We start from the raw sequence: 16,563 nt of genomic DNA, 5'->3' as shown, positions 1-16,563 counted from the left end.
CTAGACTATAGTGATGTCTATACTCTAGATTATAATCTAGTTTACATTATAGACTATTGTCTAGTCTGCCCTCTAGTCTATTCTATACTCTAGATTAAAGTATAGTATATACTTTTGACTAGAGTCTAGTTTATACTGTAGATTATAATCTAATCTATACTCTAGTCTAGAGTAAAGACGATAATCTAGACTGCAGTTTAGCCTATGCTCTAGACTAACAACTAACAACCATTTCCAAGACCAGTCTTGTCCACTAAACTTTGTTTTTTAAAAAATATTTTACTATAATTTGCCCTGTTAAGTTGTTTTTAAGGATTCTTTACTTTTTTAATTTAACACCTAACTCTATTATCTAGTCCTTGCTAATATTGTTTTTATACTCATACCCATGTTAATTTTATATAAATACACATATAATTAAGTTTTAGTTTATTTAAACCCTTTCAAATAAATTAAAAGTTTTCAATTATTGTTTTTTTCCCCAATTGTTTTACAAATGTACAAATTTCGCAAAATTTAATATTAAGTCAAATTTATTAATTAAGTTACTCAAAATTTATAAAAACTTAAAAAACAAAAAACCATAAAAGATTTAAATAAAAACCAAAAAAAAAGTTATTTTTTATACAAAAACTATGAAAATTGTTTAATGATTTATTAAAAGGCAGAAGGACAGACATGTGTAAGTAAAATGTTGGGGTGTTAAAGGCGTGACAATGTAAGGCCTCTCTAATTATAATGTATTGCTGTAGTTAACGTTTCAATTGAAGTCAATTATAAAGGTGTTGCTAACTGCTTACGTTTTCTATTAGATGTTAAGTTATGATTACAGGTTTTAAAGAAACTCACCATTCATTAATATTAATTTCACATGGACTATGCGCCTCTCTTATGAAAAATAATGTGAATAAAGTCTATAGTTTAGTCTGTGGTCTAGTCTATAGTCTAGTCTATAGTCTAGTCTATAGTCTAGTCTATAGTCTAGTCTATAGTATAGTCTAGTCTATAGTCTAGTCTATAGTAGTCTAGTCTATAGTCTAGTCTATAGTCTAGTCTATAGTCTAGTCTATAGTCTAGTCTATAGTCTAGTCTATAGTCTAGTCTATAGTCTAGTCTATAGTCTAGTCTATAGTCTAGTCTATAGTCTAGTCTATAGTCTAGTCTATAGTCTAGTCTATAGTCTAGTCTATAGTCTAGTCTATAGTCTAGTCTATAGTCTAGTCTATAGTCTAGTCTATAGTCTAGTCTATAGTCTAGTCTATAGTCTAGTCTATAGTCTAGTCTATAGTCTAGTCTATAGTCTAGTCTATAGTCTAGTCTATAGTCTAGTCTATAGTCTAGTCTATAGTCTAGTCTATAGTCTAGTCTATAGTCTAGTCTATAGTCTAGTCTATAGTCTAGTCTATAGTCTAGTCTATAGTCTAGTCTATAGTCTAGTCTATAGTCTAGTCTATAGTCTAGTCTATAGTCTAGTCTATAGTCTAGTCTATAGTCTAGTCTATAGTCTAGTCTATAGTCTAGTCTATAGTCTAGTCTATAGTCTAGTCTATAGTCTAGTCTATAGTCTAGTCTATAGTCTAGTCTATAGTCTAGTCTATAGTCTAGTCTATAGTCTAGTCTATAGTCTAGTCTATAGTCTAGTCTATAGTCTAGTCTATAGTCTAGTCTATAGTCTAGTCTATAGTCTAGTCTATAGTCTAGTCTATAGTCTAGTCTATAGTCTAGTCTATAGTCTAGTCTATAGTCTAGTCTATAGTCTAGTCTATAGTCTAGTCTATAGTCTAGTCTATAGTCTAGTCTATAGTCTAGTCTATAGTCTAGTCTATAGTCTAGTCTATAGTCTAGTCTATAGTCTACTCTATAGTCTAGTCTATAGTCTAGTCTATAGTCTAGTCTACAGTCTAGTCTATAGTCTAGTCTATAGTCTAGTCTATAGTCTAGTTTATAGTCTAGTCTATAGTCTAGTCTATAGTCTAGTCTATAGTCTAGTTTATAGTCTAGTCTAAAGTCTAGTCTATAGTCTAGTCTATATTCTAGTCTATAGTCTAGTCTATAGTCTAGTCTAGTCTATAGTCTAGTCTATAGTCTAGTCTATAGTCTAGTCTATAGTCTAGTCTAGTCTATAGTCTAGTCTATAGTGTAGTCTGTAGTCTAGTCTATAGTATAATCTTGTCTATAGACTGTATTCTATAACTTCTATAACATCTAGCGTTGCTATATTACCACTAACGTCTCTTTAGGGACCAACAAGAGGTATATTTGTTAATTAGTAGGTGGTGACAGCTGTTTAAGTTTCCTATTATCCGGTAAATTGTTATTACAGGTTTTGGGCCAAAACTCTTTTTGATTAATTTTTCTTTCACATACGCTACGCCCACTCTTAACAATGTTTTTTTGCAAAACTAATTAAGACAATAAAAACTACAAATCACATGCAAAATGTCAAACATTAATCAAAAAGTCTTCGTCCTTTACATCATGTGGTTCGGTAGATATTGATACGACAGCAAAACCTATCAGGCTACACGCGAAGCAACCGAAACTATCTTCAAAATCTTACTCTATATGGGTCTACAGAAACCTCAGAAGTGGAAGCCTCTCTATTATTTCTATTCATTGTTAATAAATCTAAGTGTTTGTGTCCTTCTGCCTACATCCTTCATGTTGAGCTACTTTTTCGAATACCATAACATGACCACGGTGCAATTATTAAATTCACTTCAAGTGTCGGTGAATGCGTGTTGTTTACCAGCCAAAGTTTTAACTATGCAAATTTCATTAAAATATCTACATCGGGGCATGGATATTATGGATACTTTAGATAAACGCTGTCAACGTCCGGATGAAAAGAAAAAACTGAGTCATTGTGCCATCTTTGGCAATCGTCTGTCAGTATTTCATGCAACCCTATATTGCTTTTTTGCGGCTGTTTCAGTGATAACTTCGGTAATAATGGGTCAAGCACCGTATTCCATGTACATTCCCAACACAGATTGGAAAACTTCTACGATGACCTTCGCACTACAATCTTTCTTTGAATATGTGATAATGAATGCGGTGTGTCTGCATCAGGTTATAGTGGATTCTTATAGTGTTGTCTATATCTATGTTATACGTACTCATATGCAGATTTTGGTGGAACGTGTCAGGAGCTTAGGTACCGATCCGAAAACTAGTAATGATAAGCATTATGAGGAGTTGTTGTTATGTGTTAAGGATCATCAGGAATTGTTAAGGTAATTAGTGAAAGTTTTGACTGTTTCAAAGAAATATAGTTGTAGATTACAGTTGAGACTTTGATGTGGGCATTGGTCAGGCAATATTATAGAAGACTATAGACTAGACTCTAGACAAGAATATAGACTGGACTGTAAACTGGACTATAGACTATACTATAGAATATACTATAGACTACACTATAGAATAGACTAGACTATAGACTAGACTATAGACTAGACTATAGACTAGACTATAGACTAGACTATAGACTAGACTATAGACTAGACTATAGACTAGACTATAGACTAGACTATAGACTAGACTAGACTACTATAGACTAGACTATAGACTAGACTATAGACTAGACTATAGACTAGACTATAGACTAGACTATAGACTAGACTATAGACTAGACTATAGACTAGACTATAGACTAGACTATAGACTAGACTATAGACTAGACTATAGACTAGACTATAGACTAGACTATAGACTAGACTATAGACTAGACTATAGACTAGACTATAGACTAGACTATAGACTAGACTATAGACTAGACTATAGACTAGACTAGACTATAGACTAGACTATAGACTAGACTATAGACTAGACTATAGACTAGACTATAGACTAGACTATAGACTAGACTATATACCAGACTATAGACTAGAATTTAGAATAGAATTTAGAATAGACTATGTATTAGATTATAGACTAGATTGTAGACCCTACAACTATATTCCAATTAATAGGCTAAATGATAGTCTTCCCTATAGACTACACTGTTGTCCAGACTAGACAGTAGTCCGTAGTTCAATCTACAGACTAAAAAATTTTTACGAAATTATAACTTTTCCACAGAAAAGTTCTGCAGATTTCAAATGTATCATAACTTTCTTTACAGATTAGTAGCAGTTATCAGTCCCGTCATTTCGAAAACCATCTTTATACAATTTCTGGTTACCGCCGCCATTTTGGGCATTACTTTAATTAATAATTTTATTTTTGCCGACTTTTCTTCTCAAATTTCTTGTTCACTTTATTTTCTAGTGATTATGGTACAAATATCGCCCTGTTGCTATCAAGCCACTTTTCTCCTAGCGGATAGCGAACAGTTATCGTTGGCCATTTTCCACTGTGAATGGATTGATAAAGATGTACGTTTTCGTAAAATGTTGATATTTTTTATGATGCGTTCTCAGAATCCTATAACTTTGAAGGCTATGAAATTATTTCCTATAACTTTGAGAACCAGTTTGGCGGTGAGTCGGAAATTTGATGTGATCGATTTTGAAATACTAGAATTATGTGTGGGTTTTTTTCTTACAGATTGCGAAATTTTCATTTTCGTTGTATACTGTGATCAAGGAAATGGATTTTGGTAAAAACTTAAGGCAGTAGAGGAAATGTGTCCTGAAATTACAGATGTGCAATGGAATAGTCTTGTAGTTCTAATGTAGTTTTGATGTATTATCCTAATAAAAGTAGTTCTATGTAGTCCACACTATAGACTAGACTGTAGACCAGACTATAATTCTGCCAAAACATCAGCCCAGAGTATAGACTAGAATATATTTCAGACTATAGAATAAACTATTGTCCAGTCCAAACTATAGTGTTTGATCAAGCAATGCATCCTTAACTAGTTATCCAATCTATTGCAATAACACTTACATTAGGAACTAACAGATGCTATAGTTTTCAATTAAAAGTTAGTGACAGCTGTATAAGTTTCCTATTAGCCGATAAATTATGATTACAGGTTTTGGGCAAACCTGTTTTTTGTAATTAATTTTCTCACACAGACTACTCCCACTGTCTAAATATATTTTGCACAGTCAATCAATACAAAACAATCAAATCCACATATAACATTTAAAATCAAACATTAAAACCCTTCATATTAGGCAACATGTGGTTCGCTAGATATTGGTTTGGCCGCCTCAAGACTTACCACGCTACTCGACAAGCCACCGATTCTGTATTCAAAATCTTTTTTTATATGGGCCTACAGGAGCCACAGAAATGGAAACCACTCTATTGTATCTATTCAATGCTAATGCGTCTAAGTGTTTGTGTGTTTGTGCCCATATCCTTCTGTTTGAGTTACTTTTTCGAACACAGCAAAATGTCTGTGATACAATTATTGACCTCACTTCAAGTGGCCATAAACGTTATTGATTTACCAGCGAAAATTCTAGCAATTTCAGTGTCATTTAAACGTTTACGCCTAGCCATGGATGTTATGGACAAATTAGATGAACGCTGTCAACGTTCAGATGAAAAGGAAAAGCTAAGTCATTGTGCTACGATTGGTAATCGTTTAGCCATATTTTACATAACCGTCTATTACTTGTATGCAGCGGTTACTATGTAGACATCGGTAATTATGGGACAACCTCCTTATTCTTTGTATATGCCAAAAATGGATTGGCGTAATTCTATGTTGACATTTGCTATTCAATCATTCCTTGAATATATGATAATGAATATAGTGTGTCTGCATCAAGCTGGTATAGATGTTTATACTGTTATTTATATATATGTTATACGCACTCATATGCAGATACTGTTAGAACGTGTCAACAGATTGGGTACCGATAAGAAAACCACCAATGATACAGACTATGAAGATTTGGTAATGTGTATTAAGGATCATCAGGAACTGTTAAGGTAACAACTTAGAAACTTATAGAAAAATTGAGTTTTGCGAAAAAACATTTTCGAAACAAATTAATTAGACTATAATTTAGTCATTTGGCAGTTTGGCCTATAGATTAATCTATAGTCTGGACTATAGTCTAGTCTATCCTCTGTACTATAGTCTAGTCTGTAGTCTGGACTATAGTCTAGTCTATAGTCTGAACTATAGTCTAGTCTATAGTCTGGACTATAGACTATAGACTGGACTATAGTCTAGTCTATAGTCTGGACTATAGTCTAGTCTATAGTCTGGACTATAGTCTAGTCTATAGTCTGGACTATAGTCTAGTCTATAGTCTGGACTATAGTCTAGTCTATAGTCTGGACTATAGTCTAGTCTATAGTCTGGACTATAGTCTAGTCTATAGTCTGGACTATAGTCCAGTCTATAGTCTGGACTATAGTCTATTCTATAGTCTGGACTACAGTCTACTCTATAGTCTGGACTACAGTCTGGTCTATAGTCGGGACTATAGTCTAGTCTATAGTCTGGACTATAGTCTAGTCTATAGTCTGGACTATAGTCTAGTCTATAGTCTGGACTATAGTCTAGTCTATAGTCTGGACTATAGTCTAGTCTATAGTCTGGACTATAGTCTAGTCTATAGTCTGGACTATAGTCTAGTCTATAGTCTGGACTATAGTCTAGTCTATAGTCTGGACTATAGTCTAGTCTATAGTCTGGACTATAGTCTAGTCTATAGTCTGGACTATAGTCTAGTCTATAGTCTGGACTATAGTCTAGTCTATAGTCCGGACTATAGTCTAGTCTATAGTCTGGACTATAGTCTAGTCTATAGTCTGGACTATAGTCTAGTCTATAGTCGGGACTATAGTCTAGTCTATAGTCTGGAATATAGACTAGTCTATAGTCTGGAATATAGACTAGTCTATAGTCTGGACTATAGTTTGGACTATAGTCTAGCCTATAGCCTGGACTATAGTCTAGCCTATAGCCTGGACTATAGTCTAGCCTATAGTCTGGGCTATAGTCTAGTCTACAGTCTGGACTATAGTCTAGTCTATAGTCTGAGATATAGTCTGGACTATAGTCTAGTCTATAGTCTGTACTATAGTCTAGTCTATAGTCTGGTCTATAGTTTAGTCTATAGTCTAGTCTATAGTCTGGTCTATAGTCTAGTCTATAGTCTGGACTATAGTCTAGTCTATAGTCTAGACTATAGTCTAGTCTATAGTCGGGGCTATAGTCTAGTCTATAGTCGGGACTATAGTCTAGTCTATAGTCGGGACTATAGTCTAGTCTATAGTCTGGACAACAGTATAGTCTATAGTCTAGACTATTGTCTATTCTATAGTCTAGTCTATAGTCTAATCTATAGTCTAGTGTATAGTCTAGTCTATAGTCTAGTCTATAGTCTAGCCTATAGTCTAGTCTATAGTCTAGCCTATAGTCTAGTCTATAGTCTAGCCTATAGTCTAGTCTAGTCTAGCCTATAGTCTAGTCTATAGTCTAGCCTATAGTCTAGTCTATAGTCTAGCCTATAGTCTAGTCTATAGTCTAGCCTATAGTCTAGTCTATAGTCTAGCCTATAGTCTAGTCTATAGTCTAGCCTATAGTCTAGTCTATATTCTAGTCTATAGTCTAGTCTATAGTCTAGTCTATAGTCTAGTCTAGTCTATAGTCTAGTCTATAGTCTGGACTATAGTCTAGTCTATAGTCTGGACTATAGTCTAGTCTATAATCTGTCAGTTAATACTGTAGTCTATTCTAAATATAGTGTATTCTGTAGAAAACTTTTGGGGTTTCGTTTATCATTAACTTTTCTTTCCAGATTAGTTGCAATTATCAGTCCAGTCATATCGAAAACCATTTTTACACAATTTATGATTACCGCCGCCATTTTAGGCACCACTTTAATAAATATCTTTATATTTGCCGACTTTTCTACACAAATTGCTAGTGTAGTTTATTTTCTAGCGGTACTGGTGCAAACATCGCCCTGCTGCTATCAGGCCACTTGTCTTCAACATGACAGTGGGCAGTTATCGCTGGCCATTTTCCATTGTGAATGGTTCGATAAGGATATACGTTTTCGTAAAATGATGATATATTTTATGATGCGTTCCCAGACTCCTATAACGTTGACGGCTATGAAATTATTCCCAATAACTTTGAGAACCAGCTTGGGGGTGAGTTGGGCCTTTAATACATTGATTATGGAATATTAAAGTTGTGATTTCCTCTTACAGATAGCAAAATTTTCATTTTCATTATATACATTGATCAAGGAAATGGATTTTGGTCAGAATTTTAAGCAGTAAATGATATTGGTCTTGATATTTTGAAAGATTTGATGTTATAGATTTGTAGTTCAAAATAGTTCTGAAATAGTAAAATTTTAAGATATTGTCCTAATAAAAGTAGAACCGTGTTATGTGAAAATTTCGGTTTCTTATAAAAATTTTATGGGTTTGATGCGAAAGACCAGTGTATTGGTGGACAGCTGCATTGATTCCAATACGCCCATTTTCATGCACTAGAAACAAATCTATTTTAAATGTTTTCCACAAAAAGACTATAAATTAACATAGAGAAATTTATTACTTATTAATCCCTGTACAAGGAAAATCCCCTTAAAAGTAGTAGTAGTCAATCTGATAACTTCCTAACCACCAAATATTAATTTCAGTTCTCTTAGACTAACAATATGTTTGATCGGTTTTTTGGTCGTGGCAATAATTTAAAGACTACACGCGAAGCCACCGCGTATCTTTACAAAAATTTCCGTTATCTGGGCCTAAAACCCTGCAAGAAATGGCAGAAATGTTATCAATATCTATATTATCTACTTTCGGTATCAGTGAATATGTTTGTTTTGGGTTATTTTCCATTATCGTTTCCCTTAAGTTACTACTATGAGTCACACAAAATGTCGGCTGAACAGTTCTTGACTTCACTACAAGTTTTCATCAATGTTTTGGGTCTACCGCCTAAAGTTATTGTACTGCGACTATTATTAAAACGTCTATCCCAATCTAAGGACATAATGAATCTTCTAGATGCTCGCTGCCTTCTAGCCGAAGAATGTAAGAAAATTCGCGAATGCGCCATAATGGGCAATCGTTTAACGGTATTTTTCATGAGTGTCTATACCATGTACGCCGTAGTTACCATTTTAAGTATGGTTTGTATGGGTCAACCAGGTTATTCACTATTTTTACCCATAATAGATTGGCGCAATTCATGGTTGGAATTTATACTGCAGTGTTTAATAGAATGGTTTTTGGTCAACGTCGGTTGTTTGCATCAGGCAACGGTGGATGTTTATGCCATTATTTATGTTTATATCTTGAGAACTCATATGCAGATTTTGGTGGATCGGGTGAAAAGATTGGGTACAGATTCAGCTTACAGTAATGATGAACATTATGAGCAATTGGTGTTGTGTGTTAAGGATCATCAGAATTTGTTGAAGTAAGTTGGAAATGACTATAGTCTATAGTCTAGACTAGAATCCGGACTATAGATGAAACTAGAGAATAGACTAGACTCTACTTTGGACCAGACTAAAGATCAGACTATACATTATACTTTAAGCCAGTCCATATATCTGTCTAAAGTCCAGATAATAGACCAGTCGATTGAACATACTATAGACCAGACTACGAGTTACACTATAGTCCAGATTATAGACTAAACTAAAGATTAGACTAGACTATACTTCTTACTAGGCTAAAGATCAGACTATACACTATGCTGTAGACCAAACCATATACTGTAGACTGTGACTAGTCTTTAGACAAGACTTGTGCAGACTATAGACCAGAGTAAAGTATATTCTATAGACTAGATTATAGTCCAGGCTTTAGTCCTTACTATAGTCCTGACTATAGTGCTACTATAGTCCAGACTATAGTGCGACTATAGTCCAGACTATAGAGCGACTATAGTCCTGACTATAGTGCGACTATAGGCCAGACTATAGTGGGACTATAGTTCAGACTATAGCGCGACTATAGTCCAGACTATACTGCGACTATAGTCCAGACTATAGTGCGACTATAGTCCAGACGATAGTGCGACTAAAGTCCAGACTATAGTCCGACTACAATCCAGACTGTAGTCCAGTCTATAGTCCAGGCAATAGCTAAGACTTTCCACTATATTATCGTCTGGACTATAGTCCAGTCTAAATTCCCGACTATGGTTCAGATTATAGTCCAAACTATAGAATAGATTCTAGCCCTCTAGTATCGACTAGACCATAGCCCAGACTATATAATAGACCATAGTCCAGACAATATACTAGACTTTCATACAGACTATAAGTAGAATCGACTATTGTGAGGACTTTAGACAGGCTAAGGTCCAGTCAACTGACTAGACTATAATCCAAACTTGAAACTAATCTCACTAATGTTTTTTCTATCTCCCTTCAGATTGGTAGACTTCATCAGCCCCGTTATCTCTATTACCATCTTCATACAATTTATGATAACGGCCGCCATTTTGGGCACCACTTTAATAAATATCTTTGTGTTTGCTGATTTCTCAGCTCAGATCGCTTCAGTAGTATATATTTTTGCAGTTCTAGTACAAACATCACCCTGTTGCTATCAAGCTACTTGTCTGATCGAGGACAGTGAACAATTATCATTGGCCATTTTCCACTGTGAGTGGTTCGATAAGGATATACGTTTTCGTAAAATGATGATATACTTTATGATGCGTTCACAGACGCCCATTACTCTAACGGCTTTAAAATTGTTTCCCATTACTTTGGATACTAGTGTGGGGGTAAGTTTGCTAAAGAAATTTTTGAATATTTTTGAAAATCTTTCTATTACAGATTGCAAAATTTTCATTTTCTTTATACACCCTTATCAGGGAAATGGATTTTGGTCAGAGCTTAAAGAACTAAAGGAGATATTCTAAGTCATTGGTAATATTAAGGTGTTTCACAAAACATATACATACTTAATAAATATTAGATTTTTTTCTAGCATTTTGAAAATGTTTCTGTTATTTGTGGTTTTAAATTTGCAGGGTTTGCAGTTTCGCTCATACAATATTTAGCAGTTATTTTTAGATTTCTAGCAAATAAGCCTTAGCCACTAATTACCCCTAACAGAAACTACACCCTCTTGTAGAACAGAAATAGAATTTTCCCTTAGAAAAAGCTACAAAATAAAAACCATTCTCACGGCCCTTGAAAATCACCTGGAAAATTTTAAAAAATCTCAACATTAAGTAAAACTCTCTTAAACTAACAACATGTTCGATAGATTTTGGGGTCGTGGCAATAATTTACAGGCTACTCGTGAAGCCACCGCTTATCTATTCAAAAATTTCCTTTATTTGGGTTTTCAAGAACCGCCCAAATGGAAACCTTTGTATTATCTATATTCAGTGCTATTGAATTTCAGTGTTTGTGTTTTTCTACCCATATCCTTCAGTTTAAGCTATTATTATGGCTACCGTAAAATGACACCCGTACAATTGTTGACCTCACTACAAGTGGCCATAAATGTTTGGGGTTTACCGGCCAAATTCATAACCATAGTAGTGTCATTGAAACGTCTACATCAAGCCATGGATGTCATGGATATTTTAGATGCACGATGTCTACGACAAGATGAACAGGCGAAAATACGTCATTGCGCTATGATGGGCAATCGTTTGACGATATTTTTTATTGGTTTCTATGTTTTATACTCACTGCTGACGATGATAACATCGGTGTGGATGGGTCAACCACCGTATTCATTATTTATGCCCCTAATGGATTGGCGCAATTCAATGCTAGAGTTTGTGCTACAATCATTTCTTGAATTTATGCTCATGAATTTGATATGTATGCATGAGGGTGGAGATGATGTTTATGCTGTCATTTTTATTTATGCCATACGTACTCATATGCAGATATTGGTGGAACGGGTTAGAAGATTGGGTGCGGATGGAAAGACTTCGAATGAAGAACACTATGAGGAGTTGGTGCAATGTGTTAAAGACCATCAGGATTTGTTAAGGTAATATGATGATCAGTTCTATCTAAAGATCAGTCTATAGTTAAGACTGAAGATCGGTATAACGATTAGACTATAGTGTAGTGTAATTCTTTAGATGAGTCTACAGATCATAATATAGATTAGATTATAGATCAATCTCTTAAAGATCATTCTAAAGATTAGACTATAGGCAAATATAGAGATGAAACGATAGATTTGTCCATGATATATGATACTATAGATCACCCTATAGATGATGATATTGATCAGTCTATCGATGATATTATAGATCTGTCTATAGTTGAAATAGGTCTCCACATGAGACAATTGAATGGACGATACTAAAAACTTTAAAATTTCTAAAACTGAACATGGACTTGATAAGATAAATGATTATCAGTCTATAGATAAGACTAAACTAGATCAGTTTATAGTTATATCTTTATTCCATTCTAAAGATAACACTATAGAATCTAAACCAATCAAAGGAAGACTGTAAATGAGAATTTAGATTATAAGACCATTGATCTGCCTTAAGATCAGTCTATAGATGAGATAAAGATGAGGACGAGACTATAAACTCTACAATTTCTAAAACTGAACATTTGGTAAGATAAAATGATCAGTCTATATTTAGGACTACAATAGATCAGTCTATAGTTGTAACCAAAGGATGAGACTATAGATCATTCTGTAAGTAAGACAATAGATTTGTCTAAAGATCAGTTTATAAACATGACTACAGATCATACTGCAGATGGGAATATAGATTAGTCTGTCGACGGGACTATAGATCAGTCTGTAGATTGGACTATCAGTCTAGAATAGACTATAAATCATATTCAACGATAGATGAGAAGATAGATCATTCTATATATAAGACTACAAATCAGTCCATAGGTGAGACCTTAGATCAATAAGATAAGCTCAATCTTTACAGTCTGTAGACGATCTAGTCCGGACTCTAGTCCAGTCTTTAGACATTAATAATTGACTTTATTCTCTTTTCAGTTTATTAGATATCATCAGTCCGGTTATTTCGATAACCATCTTTATACAATTTATGATAACCGCCATTATTTTGGGCACCACTTTAATAAATATATTAATTTTCGCTGACCTCTCGGCCCAAATAGCCTCAGTGGTTTATTTTCTAGCGGTGTTGGTGCAAACCTGTCCCTGTTGCTATCAAGCCACTTGTCTAATGGACGATAGCGATCAATTATCTTTGGCTATTTTCCACTGTCAATGGATTGATAAGGATATACGTTTTCGTAAACTAATGATATTCTTTATGATGCGTTCGCAAGTACCGGTAGCTTTAACGGCTTTGAAATTATTTCCCATTACCTTAAATACCAGTTTGGGGGTAAGTTTTAAATTTAGAATTTTTTTTTTTAAATATTAATGAATTTTCTTTATAGATAGCGAAATTTTCATTTTCTTTGTATACTTTTATCAAAGAAATGGATTTTGGTAAACATTTCGAGAAGTAAAGGAAAACGCCCTAAATCTCCCCTTGGGTGGTTTACACTTTTATAATTTCACACGTTAATTTTAGATTTGTAGTTTAAAATCAACACAAACAATTATGTTTAGCCTTTAATTAGACCTTACAAAGCCACGCCCCCTCTTCAATTAAACACATACAATTTATTCAAAATTTCCACTGCTTATCAAAGGATTTCAGTAAGTATTGACTTAAGATTCTAACAACATGTTCGAGAAGTTAAGAAAACGTGGTAATATTCAAAAAGCCACTCGAGAAGCCATCCATTACCTCTTCAATTTATTTCTCTATTTGGGCGTAGGAAAATCTCAAAAATGGCCAACACTACATCGTATATATTCTCTGTTCATAAAACTAAATATGTGTGTTCTTTTGCCACTATCCTTTACTTTAACCTGCTACTATGAATATAAAAAACTAACCACCGAGCAATTGTTGACATCACTGCAGGCCTTCATTAATGTTTTGGGTATACCAGCTAAAATTATCACAATAACTATAAGCTTTAAGTATTTACATCAAGCCTTAAAAGCCATGGACACCTTAGATGCTCGCTGTCAAAGACCATATGAATATGACAAAATTCAACATTGTGCCATGATGGGTAATTGTTTAACGACATTCTATTCCACCCTTTACTGTGTATATGTGGCTGCTACAATTACTACATCGTTGAGTATGGGAAAGCAGGCATATTCATTATTTATACCTTTCATAAATTGGCGCAATTCTATGCTGGAGTTTGTTGTACAATCGTTTATTGAATTTGTAGCTCTAAATATTGCTGTACTATATCAGGCTGCTATTGATGTGTATCCTGTCATTTACATCCATGGCATACGTACGCATATGAAGATATTAGTGGAACGGGTAAGGAGATTGGGTGTCAATAGGAAGATCACAAATGGTGAACACTATGAGGAGTTGGTGATGTGTGTTAAGGATCATCAGGATTTGTTAAGGTACAATAATTTGTCGGAATGTTGCCTATTCTAAAGAAAACAACTGATCAGTTTTAAGTTGAGACTTATATATAGTTAGTCTAAGAAGATACTACAGATCATATAAATATAGTCTATAGATCAGTCTATAGATGATGGATGCTACAGATCAGTCTCTATGGATGAGATCAGTCCATCGATGAAACTATAGATCAGTATATAGATGACACCGTAGGTCAGGTATAGATAAAACTATAGATCAGTCTGTAGATGAGACTATCGATCTGTTTATAGAAGAAACTGTAGATCAGTCTATAGATGAGACTACAGATCAGTCAATAGATAAGACTACAGAACAGTCGATAGATGAGACTAAAAATCAGTCCATAGATGAGATTATAGATCAGTCTATAGATGGAACTAAAGATTAATCTATAGATCAGTCTATAGATTAATCTATAGATCATTCTATAGATGATATCTATATATGAGACTATAAATCAATCTAAATATGAGTCTATCGATCAGTCTATTAATGAAATCTCCTTAAAAACTTTTGATATAATTTTAAATTTATAGAAAATATCTTTTAAAATCTTTCCTACTCTCTTGCCAGTTTGGTCAACATTATCAGCCCCGTCATCTCGATGACCATGTTTATACAATTTATGATTACGGCCGTCATTCTCGGTACGACTTTAATAAATATATTCATATTTGCCGACTTCTCCGCCCAAATTGCTTCTGTACTATATCTTATTGCTGTATTAGTGCAAACATCGCCCTGTTGCTATAATGCTTCTTGCCTAATCGAGGAAAGTGATCAACTATCTTTGGCAATTTTCCACTGTCAATGGTTTGACAAGGATATACGTTTTCGTAAACTAATGATATTTTATATGATGCGTTCTCAGATGCCCATTACGTTAACGGCTCTGAAATTGTTTCCCATAACATTGAATACCAGTTTGGGGGTAAGTTGAAGAAGGATGAAATGATTTTATAATGTTTTACAATTGATCGCAATCTTCATTACAGATTGCAAAATTTTCATTTTCCCTATATACGGTTATCAAGGAAATGGATTTTGGTAAACACTTTGAGCACTAATGGTTGGAAAATCATCACTTTAAACATGGAAATAGTATTCGAATTTATTTTAAATAAATGTAGTTGTTGCACACAGATCATTACTAAAATTAATAGTTTTATGTAATGGGGGTTCAAATCTTAATGACTGGACTGTAGATCAATCTACGCAAGAGATATGGACCAGCCTATAGACGAGATTATAGACCAGTCCAAAGACGAGACTATAGACTAGATAATAGACCAGTCTATAGACTAGACTAAAGACCAGTCTATAGACTAGACTATAGACCAGTCTATAGACTAGACTATAGACCAGTCTATAGACTATAGACTATTGACCAGTCTATAGACTATAGACTATTCTATAGCCTAGACTATAGACCAGTCTATAGACTAGACTATAGACCAGTCCACAGACTAGACTATAGACCAGTCTATAGACTAGACTATAGACCAGTCTATAGACTAGACTATAGACCAGTCTATAGACTATAGACTATTGACCAGTCTATAGACTATAGACTATTCTATAGCCTAGACTATAGACCAGTCTATAGACTAGACTATAGACCAGTCCACAGACTAGACTATAGACCAGTCTATAGACTATTCTACAGCCTAGACTATAGACCAGTCTATAGACAAGACTATAGACCAGTCTATAGACTAGACTATAGACCAGTCTATAGACTAGACTATAGAGCAGTCTATAGACTACATATTTTATAGACTAGACTATAGACCAGTCTATAGACTAGACTATAGACCAGTCTATAGTCTAGACTATAGACCAGTCTATAGTCTAGACTATAGACCAGTCTATAGACTAGACTATAGACCAGTCTATAGACTAGACTATAGACCAGTCGATAGACTAGACTTTAGACCAGTCTATAGACTAGACTATAGACCAGTCTATAGACTAGACTATAGACCAGTCTATAGACCAGTCTATAGACTAGACTATAGACCAGTCTATAAACTAGACTATAGACTAGACTATAGACCAGTCTATAGCCTAGACTATAGACCAGTCTATAGCCTAGACTATAGACCAGTCTATAGACAAGACTATAGACCAGTCTATAGACAAGACTATAGACCGGTCTATAGACTAGACTATAGACC

General features: G+C 34.3%; 4 protein-coding genes across 4 annotated transcripts; all 4 read left to right on the top strand.

Moving 5' to 3' along the window:
- The first annotated feature begins 2,439 nt into the window (after nucleotides 1–2,439).
- On the top strand, nucleotides 2,440–4,620 carry LOC119603957 (odorant receptor 7a-like). The gene is made up of 4 exons (XM_037956262.1): nucleotides 2,440–2,460; nucleotides 2,521–3,236; nucleotides 4,124–4,481; nucleotides 4,549–4,620. Exons 1-4 carry the CDS (start codon nucleotides 2,440–2,442, stop codon nucleotides 4,618–4,620), a joined length of 1,167 nt encoding a protein of 388 aa, XP_037812190.1.
- A 511-nt stretch (nucleotides 4,621–5,131) lies between these two features.
- LOC119603956 (odorant receptor 7a-like) lies at nucleotides 5,132–8,205 on the top strand. The gene is given in 3 exon segments (XM_037956261.1): nucleotides 5,132–5,892; nucleotides 7,716–8,073; nucleotides 8,134–8,205. Coding segments are annotated over 3 exon segments (1,191 nt in total).
- Nucleotides 8,206–8,591: 386 nt separating this feature from the next.
- On the top strand, nucleotides 8,592–10,805 carry LOC119603955 (odorant receptor 7a-like). The gene is made up of 3 exons (XM_037956260.1): nucleotides 8,592–9,358; nucleotides 10,324–10,681; nucleotides 10,734–10,805. The coding sequence occupies exons 1-3, from the start codon at nucleotides 8,592–8,594 to the stop codon at nucleotides 10,803–10,805; spliced, it is 1,197 nt and encodes a 398-aa protein (XP_037812188.1).
- A 353-nt stretch (nucleotides 10,806–11,158) lies between these two features.
- On the top strand, nucleotides 11,159–15,471 carry LOC119603954. The gene is made up of 7 exons (XM_037956259.1): nucleotides 11,159–11,913; nucleotides 12,904–13,261; nucleotides 13,317–13,384; nucleotides 13,462–13,490; nucleotides 13,599–14,364; nucleotides 14,960–15,317; nucleotides 15,382–15,471. The coding sequence occupies exons 1-7, from the start codon at nucleotides 11,159–11,161 to the stop codon at nucleotides 15,451–15,453; spliced, it is 2,406 nt and encodes an 801-aa protein (XP_037812187.1). The 3' UTR covers nucleotides 15,454–15,471.
- Nucleotides 15,472–16,563: the final 1,092 nt, after the last annotated feature.

The sequence above is a fragment of the Lucilia sericata genome, unplaced genomic scaffold, assembly GCF_015586225.1.
Source record: "Lucilia sericata isolate MDLA Ls3-8-SP2 unplaced genomic scaffold, ASM1558622v1 Contig000349F_arrow, whole genome shotgun sequence".
NCBI classification, from domain to species: Eukaryota; Metazoa; Arthropoda; class Insecta; order Diptera; family Calliphoridae; genus Lucilia; species Lucilia sericata.
This window is presented reverse-complemented; position numbering and strand designations above follow the sequence as displayed.

Coding starts and splice junctions, on each gene's coding strand:
- LOC119603954 (XM_037956259.1), top strand. CDS start 11,159: ATGTTCGATAGATTTTGGGGTCGTGGCAATAATTTACAGGCTACTCGT. Junction 13,262..13,316: donor CCTTAAATACCAGTTTGGGG/GTAAGTTTTAAA, acceptor TTTTCTTTATAG/ATAGCGAAATTTTCATTTTC. Junction 14,365..14,959: donor GATCATCAGGATTTGTTAAG/GTACAATAATTT, acceptor CTCTCTTGCCAG/TTTGGTCAACATTATCAGCC.
- LOC119603957 (XM_037956262.1), top strand. CDS start 2,440: ATGTCAAACATTAATCAAAAA. Junction 2,461..2,520: donor TGTCAAACATTAATCAAAAA/GTCTTCGTCCTT, acceptor AAAACCTATCAG/GCTACACGCGAAGCAACCGA. Junction 4,482..4,548: donor CTTTGAGAACCAGTTTGGCG/GTGAGTCGGAAA, acceptor TTTTTCTTACAG/ATTGCGAAATTTTCATTTTC.
- LOC119603955 (XM_037956260.1), top strand. CDS start 8,592: ATGTTTGATCGGTTTTTTGGTCGTGGCAATAATTTAAAGACTACACGC. Junction 9,359..10,323: donor GATCATCAGAATTTGTTGAA/GTAAGTTGGAAA, acceptor ATCTCCCTTCAG/ATTGGTAGACTTCATCAGCC. Junction 10,682..10,733: donor CTTTGGATACTAGTGTGGGG/GTAAGTTTGCTA, acceptor TTTCTATTACAG/ATTGCAAAATTTTCATTTTC.